This window comes from Pipra filicauda, unplaced genomic scaffold, assembly GCF_003945595.2.
Source record: "Pipra filicauda isolate LSUMZ 115617 unplaced genomic scaffold, ASM394559v2 scaffold96_size2947999_pilon, whole genome shotgun sequence".
In the NCBI taxonomy this organism is placed as follows: domain Eukaryota; kingdom Metazoa; phylum Chordata; class Aves; order Passeriformes; family Pipridae; genus Pipra; species Pipra filicauda.
In genome coordinates, this window is record NW_024105164.1 from 482,047 (window position 1) to 493,579 (window position 11,533).

General features: G+C 39.1%; 1 protein-coding gene and 1 long non-coding RNA gene across 2 annotated transcripts; one reads left to right on the forward strand and one right to left on the reverse strand.

Annotated features, from left to right (window-relative positions):
• Positions 1-158: 158 nt before the first annotated feature.
• On the reverse strand, positions 159-7,965 carry LOC120325364. The gene is made up of 3 exons (XR_005567314.1): positions 7,911-7,965; positions 7,215-7,319; positions 159-398 (listed from the first exon to the last, which is right to left on the reverse strand). It is a non-coding gene; the product is annotated as an uncharacterized LOC120325364 (long non-coding RNA).
• GDF2 (growth differentiation factor 2) lies at positions 243-4,385 on the forward strand. The gene is made up of 2 exons (XM_027720078.2): positions 243-1,530; positions 3,192-4,385. Exons 1-2 carry the CDS (start codon positions 1,185-1,187, stop codon positions 4,130-4,132), a joined length of 1,287 nt encoding a protein of 428 aa, XP_027575879.1. The 5' UTR covers positions 243-1,184; the 3' UTR covers positions 4,133-4,385.
• Positions 7,966-11,533: the final 3,568 nt, after the last annotated feature.

Here is an 11,533-nt window from a genome sequence, read left to right on the forward strand (position 1 = left end):
CAAAATATTGACTGCATCTTTGCAATAAACAGCTCATAATACTATTCAGACTTTATGGCACGTGTACAGTGTGAATTGACTTGTGCTTAGAAAAAATTATGCATTAATAGTACAGACAAAGCAATTATGTATCATTAGATTAACTCATAACACATTCATTAAGATAAATAGTGATATTTTTGTCTCTAAATAGACCTGGTTTTTTTCGTCTGTATCGTGAGAAATTAATTTGCCTTGGTCCCTTCTTTTCATGGATACAGTATCTTCATAGATAATCTTCTGTATCTTCAGAAAGACTTCTTACTTTCCGTGTGGCCTCAGAAGGCCTAGTTCTGTCTTCATTTTGAGGTCAGGGAAAAAATGACGGGTTGTCCTTGGACTGGATTGAGATGATGAATCTATGAAATATATTACATAAGATACTATAAAAACAAGGCTAAATTCCCATACACCAAAGGAATCAAACTGAAAATGGACAAGCCTGCAAACAACATGAAGCAAATTTGACACAAAACAGATATTTCACTGTGTACAAACAATAGCTCTTGGCTGATAAACGGAAACAAGTTTTAAGGTTGTTTGTATTGTCATGAGATCATGTATTGCAGAATCACGTCTCCATCAAATGACTGGGGATTTTCTGATTGCATATCAAGGGTCTGTAAAAAAGATTTTTCAGATATTATTTGCTAATAGCTAATAGAGTGATTTTGTTCTAGATCTCTATTTTCTAGTCTTGATAAAAACAGTGTAATCTTCTACGTCCCTAAGAAAGCTTCTCTCTGTGTTGGCAAGGAAATGATAGAAGAATGTAATTAAGCAAAGATGACCCTAAAGTGAAATGTGGATTCTTTACAATATACAATGTCCTTCCCACCAGCCACATGTGTTTGTCAGATGTTTACAGAATCTTCATTAACTAAGAGCCTTGCTAGATAACAGAAGCTGAAGCATGGCATCAATGACTCTGATAAGGGCAAGTGTACGACCAATCTGCTTGACAACTGACAAGAGGCTGGGGTTTGAAGCAGACTGCAAAAAGAGCACAAGAAAGTGATTTGCAAAGGGCATTCCAGTTGTTAGCCTTACATCTTCTTTCCTCTGTCTGTAATGAAACAAGACTGTTAATCAGCTAAAATACCCTTGTCCTCTTGTCTCTCCACCAGAAAGTAAATATAGAAGAAATGCATTGTTTTGGAGTATTAGCTGCACTGTCTGTTTTCAACATCATTGCTTGTTTGACAAGAGGCAAGCCTTTGGAAGACTGGGACAAGTTATCAGCTATGGGAAAGTCTGATGCACACTTTCATGATCCTGGGGAAGTAGAAGATGAGTCCCATTTTGACTTTAAATCTTTCCTGGAGAATATGAAGACGGATTTACAAAGGAGTTTGAATTTGTCAAGAGTTCCCTCACAAGTGAAGACTAAAGAAGAACCACCACAGTTCATGATTGATTTATACAACAGATATGCTGCAGACAAGTCCTCCATCCCTGCATCCAATATTGTAAGGAGCTTCAGTACTGAAGGTAGGAGAAGTCCTAAATATGTGGACTAGAATTTTTAAAGTTCATGGACAGCAGATACTCAGACTCTTTTGAAATTCAGAAGAAACTGAGTACCTGACTTCCACAGATTCTGTAGAAATGAAACATTAAAATTTTGGATTGTATGCTTGCTCTGTAGTTTTTTTCAATCTTTAAAAAATACAATTACCTTCAGTTTTCTTCTTTGATATTTTCACTGTACAATATTCTCTTCTCAAACACTTCAACTGACATGATGGACTGTATAACAGTTTACATGAATCATGTTTCTCAGCCCTAGATATTTGGAACTGAGTTTTTATGTTAGAATGCAAACTTTTGATCACCTATAACTGAGACAGCAATGCTAGAGAGCTCTTCTTTCAGGTGGGCTCTATGCATATTTAAAAAATACAGCAACCAATTGAGAAACGTGTCTCTGGATCCAAGAAAGGAACAGCAGTGCTTTTCCAAAATTCTGGATTAGACAGAAAGATTTATATGAAAATGGGTAGTCATGCTTGTCTCAGCTTAAAATGTTCAAGATTCCTGTCTGTGTAACATTAAATAGACTTTTAAAAGCTCTATCAAAAGAAGCAGTAAAAAAGTTGTAAGCAAATGCAGTCCTTGAGATAAAAATGAAACAAGGAGAACTGAAGTTTCTGTTCATATGAAAAATAGACATACACAGGTAACAGCTCTACAGAGAACTTCAAATTCCCAAATTAGTGGCCCTAGTCCTGAAATGTAAAGGAACCTTAACAGTATGACCTAGATTATATTTTCATTTCTCACTCTCCTCTCTGACTGCTTTTGTGGGTAAATGCTCTGAAGAAGCGGCAGCAATAGCCAAATAAAATTGCTCTAACACCCAGTCATGATTAAGCAGCTAGTTTACATTGAGCATTAAATAGACATCAGTGATGACTTCTAAACATTGCCAGTTTCATCTTCCTGACAAATATCTACCCCTCCCCAGGCAGAGTTGCTGGTACTGTGCATAGATTTGCAGACAACAAACATATGAACAAACCCATACAAGTTCAGTCTGGAACAGACTGGGACCTGGGCATGAAAGGCTGTTTATCACCGAGTCCCAGTTTAGATAGACCCTGAAGCTTCAATTTAGGATTTCCAAAAACTTTTCTATTACCAGAAATGCCCAGTAATCCAAGCTGCTTTCAAAGTTATCTATAGACAGCAACAAAAGCCTCAGCACAGGTAGTTCTTAAAGACACTTAAATATGAATATGAGAGCAGTTCATCCGGCTGCATGATAATAAGAGTAGGAAATTCATAGGGGTTTTGAGGAATTCTTTGTGTAAGAATATCTTTAGCAAATTGCTAAATCTAAAAACTGTGCACATGCCTTATTTATGTAGTTAATACTGACCAGCATCATCCACAGTTTGTTCTAGGCTGCCTCTTTATGCTCCACACACTCACCTGGCTATGCAATCTTGGTGAAATACTACCAACATCAGGGGCCTCCATTTCCCTTTTCACACTCTGCCCTTGAAACTTGGCCAGAACATAGTATTTTTTTTTAATGCTGTGTCGCCATGCTCTTATTTTACCCCCAAAATACATCCTGAGTCTTTTAAAAACAAGTTACTTGGACAGTCAGAAGCACTGTAACCACATGCTTTAATTTCCTATTGCAGATGTTGTTTCTTTAGGTTCACCAGAAGAAAATCCATTTCAGAAACACATTTTGTTCTTCAACATCTCTATTCCACAATATGAGGAAATCACCAGAGCTGAACTGAGAATTTATGTCTCCTGTCACAGAGAAGCTGAGTCTCTCTCTAGGCTGGAAGGCACCATGGTCATTTATGATGTTCTAGATGATGGACACTGGGAAAACCCAGAAAGTACCAAATCTTTCCTTGTCTCCCACAGTATCCAGAAGTGTGGTTGGGAGATGTTTGAAGTGTCCAGCGCTGTGAAAAGATGGGTCAGAGCAGACAAACTGAAGACTAAAAACAAGCTAGAGGTTGTTATAGAGAGTAAAGTTCTGAGTGGTTTCACTTGTGAGAAGCTGGATATCAGTGTTGCCCCGGATGCTAAAAATCTGCCCCTGTTAATGGTGTTCTCCAATGACCGCAGCAATGGGACAAAAGAGACCAAAGTAGAGCTCCGGGAGATGATTGTTCATGAACAAGAAAGTGTGCTAAAGAAGCTAGGAAAGCACAACACTTCATCTGAAGAGGACGAACAGGGAGAGGAAAAGGCCATCACTGGGCCGCACCAGCATTCCTCCAGAAGCAAGAGAAGCATTGGGGCCAACCACTGCCGGAGAACTTCCCTCCATGTGAACTTTGAAGAGATTGGCTGGGATTCCTGGATCATCGCACCAAAAGATTATGAGGCTTTTGAGTGTAAAGGAGGTTGCTTCTTCCCTCTGACAGATAACGTTACCCCAACGAAACATGCTATTGTCCAAACTCTGGTGCATCTCCAAAACCCAAAGAAAGCCTCCAAGGCCTGTTGTGTTCCAACCAAACTGGATTCAATCTCCATTCTTTATAAGGATGATGCCGGTGTGCCTACTTTGATATATAACTATGAAGGGATGAAAGTGGCAGAATGTGGCTGCAGGTAGCATACAAGGCAGAATCTCTAAGAATAAGAATACCCCCTTTTTCTGCTCTGTGTAAATCTGTACAGCAGCGATGCAAATGAAAATCCTTGCAAACAAGGTTTGGAGCAGGGTATGGGGCTGCTTTGGGGTTTGCTGCTTGTTTTAAAGGAAAATTGTCATTTAGAGAATGGCAATTATTGTAAATAGCCAGCATTACATATCATGGCAAAGTGAATACTGGATTAAAATATTGTGAGATTGAATGAACTATACATTATCTGCCAATGTGATACAGTTTGAATACCTTATTTCAACCTTTCTGTTTAATCAATTCTGTTTAGATCACAAACGAAAAGATTTTCAATGGAGATTTAGGATGTCCAGCAAATGTTTAACAGCTATTGAAATCTAATTCTCTCAGCCAACTCTGACATTTTCAACTTCTGTAAAACTCTGTAAATGGAATGTAGTCTGCATGATAAAGTCAGGAGTCTAAATCCAGGAAGCCTTTTCTCATATCAATAATCTCAGAGGCTTTTACACGCAAATTGTTTGCTCCTGCAAGTGAAGATTTGCAGTATTCAAAACAGAAGAGACTCTCAGTCTTACTTCATTCCCAAGTTTCCTTCTCTGGGTAGCAGGTGCCTTAGTTTCAGCTTTCTTATCCTCAACGTCCCTATTTTTACCCCTTTATGGCACATACTTGAATGATAAGAAGTGCAGCCTTCCGCTTCTAAGACACTGTTTCCTAGGAGGAACAGCAGCCCTTATCTCTGCACAAAGATAAGGAACCACTTTGACCTACTGCATATTCTTAGTATTTCTTTGCAAGAACATGCAGTCAAATGACGTTCAGCCTTAGAAGCTGTATCCTAAGAGCAGTGGGGGTTGGCAACGCTCAGCACTTTTGAAAAGCCCAGGCTACTTATTTGGAGGTCTAAATACATTGCTTGGAGTCTGACACAAGGTTCTGGGGTTTTTTTAATTTCTTCTTGGGAGAAACTCCATTTTATATACAAAATTCTTTCACCCCTTAGAAGTCAGGGAAAATCAGAAAACTTTCATCACTTTTCTATGAAGCTTATGCTGCTGTATGAGAAATATACTATCATACAATATTTCTCCTGACCAGTTGTATTTTCACTAGACAAGGACCCCATCTTTCCCACAATTAAAGTAAACTTCCTTTGATGCTAATGAAGGTTTTGCCTGTAAAAGAACAGATAAAGTGTCTACTGTTGGTTGCAGGTGACAGGTTTAAGTGCTGTACAACGCCACCATGGTCCAACTCATGTCTACTCCTTCAAATACACGCACACACACACAGAATCTGTCAGAGAACACTTTTGAACCAAACCCACAACAAGCTACACATCCATTCAAAATGGTGAAGAATATTGATGAGGCAAAAATCTAAACAGTACTTTAATATATGGAAGCAATAGGATTTAAATCAATACATACGTTTTAAATTAGGACAGCATGTGGGCAAGACGAATTCATTTGGCATGAACAGATCACCTAGAAATCTAATACACGGTTTATTTACTATTGTTAACTTAATACAGAGCAAACAGCAGGTGAGTGTGAGCAGGGCAGTTGTAATCATCAAGAACTGCTGGTTACATCACAAACCATGAGCACAAAGCACGATTCACCAGAATCCTTTAACTGATTTATAGGTTTTTTTTCTTTAGAACTTGTCTGCAATTGGATCACATCTGAGATCTGGATCCATGCAAATTCCATCCATCCATAGCTGCAGGTCATTAACCTCTTAAACTTCCAATGGAAGTAATCATTTTACCACTCCCCACTGGTTTCTGTCATCTTACAGTCATAGTTGTGTCTTCCTCCTGTCAGAACCCCCTATGTTCTCTCCCTGTTTTGTTCATGTCACTTAAGCTCCTGACATTTTGCTCTTGACAACTTCTCTTAATCAAGCGACAGAAACTACCAAACAAGCACTTCATGTGATCACATTAGAAACATTAGATCACATTAGAAACATTAGATCACATTGACCTCTATGTATGTCAAGGTAATTGTAGCTGTGTGCTCTTCAGTCATCTAAACACAAAGTCCTAGTTATATTCTGACTTCACTTTGTCCATAATCACAGGAAAAAAATAGGGAAGGGGAAAGACCAGTTCCCATACCCTCACAGAGAGAAATTCTCAAGAATAATTTTTTTTTCCACATTCTGAAGTCAAACATTGATTTTTATTTCCCAAGCTTATTTGGAGCAGGGGGGGAAAAAAAGGACCCAAAGCCAATTTTGGCTCAAAACCTCAGATCATAGCTATGCTATCTGAATTCCAGAGGAGCTCTACAGATCCCGTCCCAAAACAGGACTACAAATTGTTATTGTATTTCAATTTATAAAATCCATTGAGCTTCCAACGAGCTTTAATGATCACATTCCCATCGGCTTAACATTTTGGTTTGTATGGCAGTAAAATGAAATATGAATCTTTCCATAGGGTGATGAACAGGGTCAAGAAGAAATGAGAACCCAGTGGTGACTACAGCTGCTACTACCTTCAGCATGGCTGAAGTGCGTGTCAAATTGATGTTTGGTTTTACATTTAGCAGCTTGATTTATGTAGTTTTGCACATCCAATTTTAAATAACTGTTTAAGCTCCCTCATGTTTCAATTGCTTTGGGATGCAACAAATCAGCCAGGTGGCCAAGCCAGTGCTAGAGAGTACACAGGTTGCAAAGAGCAGGTAAGAACCTTGTCCCCTGTTTCAAGCTGTGCCCCACTGGACACTGAAAAAACCCCCCCATCATCACTGGATTATGAATGTTGACCAGCAGCTTGCTGCTCCTGAGGAGCAGGTTGGGGGTTGTGCACTGTTCAGCAGATGCACAGTTAAAATTAAAACTTATTTGTTTAACATAGACACAAGGCTGATGCACGCCCTCCTTCTCAGGCCCATTGGCTATCTGTGCAGCAGTCCTGTAACATCAGAATCACCTGCTGACTCCACAGCCAGTTTTAAGGCTAACCTATAGCACTTCAGTCTATAGATAAACATGGTAAGTTGGTGGAAGCTGGTCAGGAGATACAGCTGGGGCTATTTTTAACTAGTTTCCCACCTTATGTATGTACACAGCAGAAACAATGTCCTCTGATCTCATCCACTCCTCCATGCCATGTCCCAACACAGAAGAACGTCTGCTGCAACACAGCACCAGCGATCACTGAAAATAAAAAGATCTCCATTTTCACTATTCTTTTCTACAGGTGAAGAGGGAATCTGGAGGTGTTTGGCTGGTATCTGCTCAGATGCCTTTATGCTGTAAAGATCCTGACAATATAGAAATAGTAATCTAGAGTTAACAATTCCTGATATTCAGAATAAAAGGTTTCAGACTGCCTCTCAAGGAGACTCATCATTTCCGACACAACTGTGTCCTTGCACAGTTAACGCTGCTCCCAGACCACAGCTGATTCTTCTTTCCAGACTCCTCAGAGCCTGGCCATTTCCACATAGGTCATGCACTTAGGTGCATGGTCACCCATCATGTAGGTCCACATAGTCACACACCGTGAGCTCCAAGAAATATCAGTACCTTGCTGTAGCTCCTTATAGGCAGCACTGAATCATTTTTTACTGCAAAGAATTACAAGGTACAGGTGGGAACACAGAACACGCTGGCAAAGCGAACAAGTAGTAAATGAACAATGTCTGTGAGACAAGACCCCATCCTCAGACTGCATAACTGCTCCACATCCCCTCTGGCTGCTCTGAACAGCTAATGGGACACTACATGTGACTACTAAACACATACCTTCTCCCATGTTAACTCCCCGATGTACCATTTGTTGGGTGTTTAGCAGAATCAAAAACAGGGCAGGTCTCTCCTCAGTCTCTAGAGTATGCGGGGCCTGGAGCTCTGCCCGCTGTCAGCCAGGTGGGAGGCTCTGCCTGCCTGGGGTGCAAACCTCCTTTGTGACATCTCGGCTTTGACTGGGGCCCACAAACCACCTCAGAGCCATATTTTGGCCTCTCTGCAGCCTTCAGTGCTTTCTCCAAGCCTTGCCTCAGTGCCACCTCCAGGCTGTGGCGGGCTGCTGCACTACCTCGATTCCCTACACAACAGCCACCTCCACACATTTTCATGCTCTCCCGACCATAATACCTTAAAACCTCTCATCATAAAGGTGTCTCCTGACATCCCACTCTGGGCTGCCCACAGCCCCTTTTGCCCACTTCGTGTCTTCAACCTGCCTCACTGCCTTGTCTGTGCTGGCTCCTGCTTCCAGGCTGCCTCAGGAGCATGTCATCCCTCTGGGCTGCACCTGTTTCTTTTTTGTCATCTCCCTTAAAACTTCTGCTGGACCATCAGTCATAATTCATCTAAAAGCCTCACAGGAGGATGGCTTCAGCATAGCCCTAGCAAACGGGTTGCCCCGAGTCAGTCCCCTCGCTGAAGCGTATGGTTTGTCTGGAGCCTGGCATACCTGCCATTAAGGAAAGGGAATATTAACAAAAAATCAAAAATCCATCACATTTTTAATTTAAGTTTTTCTTATTACAAACGTGATCGTTAAAGAACTCAGAGTGCTATTTCCATTTTCATAAAATGGAAATATTTCAATATTAAAAAATGTGAAAGAAAACTTCCAACAGCTTTAATTTTAGTCTATACAGGTTTGTACGGCATAAGAACTGAAAACCTAGGGACAGAAATCTAGTATTACTTCTTTTGGCATGGGAATTATAAAGAAATCTGAGGGTGATATTCATTATTTTTATTTCTACGGGGCTTAGAAAGCCTACTCAGGAACAAGGCTTTCTTTGTACCAAACAGTACAAGAACAGAACAGAAAAGACAGTCTTAGACCATACCTATTCAATCCAATCATGCCTGTCACAGACAGCCATGAAGTAGTATTGACCCAGACTTGTACATCTATAAAAGGCATTGAAGGTTTGTCTAGAAATACTTACCAAAGTCCTGGAGACATTAAATATTTCATTAGTATAGTCCTATGCTTGAGCTAATAAACCCTATGTTTCAGTATTTAGGAGCCAGATATCACCTTTACATTAATTCTAATTCATACATATAATTTAAAATATGGCTGTATTAGAGGGGTCCACTAAAACCAAAAGTAGTTTATTTCCAAATTTTACCTTTATCCTGGTGGCATCTCTGCCGGTTAAAAAGGTGCTCTTGCTGCCACCTTCAGATAAGCCTCCTGCTACTGTGGTTTACCAGTGGCCAAATGTCTACATGCGTCTGATGAGAGAATGGTGAAATGAGCTGTAGGTGAGAACTGGGCAGTATTGGAGCAAAATATATAAAGCAAAACATTTAATCTTGCTTTCATGGCATATTTTTAGCACGTGGTCTGTGTGGCACAGGCTGTGCATGCAGACTAGACTGGGACAGATAAAAAAAAACTTCTTTTCAGAATATATGGGAAGTTCATACTCACAGGAAGTCAGAAAATGAAATACTTGTGGACAGATTTTAAAGGATCATAAAGTTTTATGAGTTATAAAAGCTAAACCTGGGCCTGAGCTATTTAGTTCTGCTCAAAAATAAAATCAAAATAAGAATTTGGCTTGGGTTATATTAGAAGTTAGAACTGATGGTAGAGTTACATTTTGGATCTGGGTACTCAGAATTCAATGAACAGACTTGCATTAAACAACGTGTTTGATAAAAATTTGAGCTATGTGTGTCTCAAAACAATTAAGTAAATAGTCATTCTCCAAAGCTTAAAAAATTCACACCACACAAGAAAGGATTATTACCTTCTAACACCATCTATAAAGAATTACCAACGTAGCAGTGAATGTTACATGTCATATTGAATTCAAACCAAGAGAAATAGATCACTGAATAGATCCAGTGTGGAAAAATACTTTTTTCCATTGTCCTAGCATTTTAAGTTGTGCACGTTGGGAAAATAATTTATTTTACATTTACATTGTGAAGCTGGGGTTTTTTTCTATGTGGTAGTGATAAAGCACATGAGGACAAATTATATATCTGAACTTGAGGAATAAACTGAGCTATGTAGTGCTGTCATGTCTAATCACAATCCTGCATATATTTCTTAAAATCTTTGCCTCATAAAAACCTCAGCTACAGTTTCCAGCCCTTCTGATAGGAAAGTCTTTAGACTGTGATAAAATGCACGATAAATGTCAGAAAACAGAGAAAAGTTTCTTTTTTCTTATGATTTTACAACAAACACAGACAGGAAAGTGCTGTTTTGTGATTTTAACCTCTAGATAAGGCCTCACTGGAGAAGAATATTGTGAATCTGTGGAAATGCTTCCCTAATGCTAGGAAATAATTGTCATATAAAAAGTTTAGCAGTGGGTATATAGGTGCCATTTAAATATGGAAAGTAATTATTTGGCACATACCCTGATTAAAAATGCTCAGTTGCTGTCTGTTCCTGTCTCATTTCTGACTATGATCTTCATGGCAATTCATCTCTGTTACATTCAGAGTAAGATGAGGTGACTGTTAACACCTTATAACATCTGTAACACCCTATTCACACCCTATTCACACCCTATTCACCTCTTTGCACAGCAAGCTAAAAGTGAGGTAATTTGAGTAATGCTTTGTTATTTCAAGTTACATTAAATTCTATTCTAAAATCAAAAAGTGGCAGAGAATACAGTGAAAAAGAAGGCACTTTAAAAATAAGGATTTTTTTTCAGATTTGCTGTGATTTAAACAGCAAAATTAAATTGCTTCCAAGAAATCTAGAAAATATTAATTTCTCTAATTTTTATGGTAAATAATTTAACCTTATTTCCACCATTATCCTGTGTTTGCTAAATAGCTTCATATAAATATGGGTCCATTATTTACTGTGTACTGGAGGATTGAAAAGGAAAGTACTATAGTCCATGAACATGCAATGTCATTCTTTTTTCTGGGACAGAAAGCTGCATGCTTAAAGCTACTGTACAGACAGACATAAATAGAAATCCATCCTGACATGCTCTTAGGGATGTGGATTATTGTACTTTTTTTCCCAATTCCTGTCACAATGGGTCCACTTTGTAATCCTGTTTCTTGGCTTCTGGGCATGCCCTCCTCCAGCACCCAGCAGGAGTAAAAGGAAGAGAGAAATAAAAAACAAAGAAGGGGACCCATCAAACAACCCAATACCCCAGCCCAGCAGGCGAAATATCTAACCACTCCACGTGTATACATTTTTATTTCATTGGTTTAGATCCTACAGATGTTTTCCTTACTGTTTTTCTTTGTTTCTATCATAACAAAATTAGTTAATCTATATCTTCACTTTCAAATTAATTGAAAGGGGTTGGAACACACAAAAAATTGCAAGTAATATTAAAATGTTAAGCACTCCAAAGTGGCAAATGTCAGAATTATGATTATATAGGTATCACCCCCCTCTTGCTGATATGCAT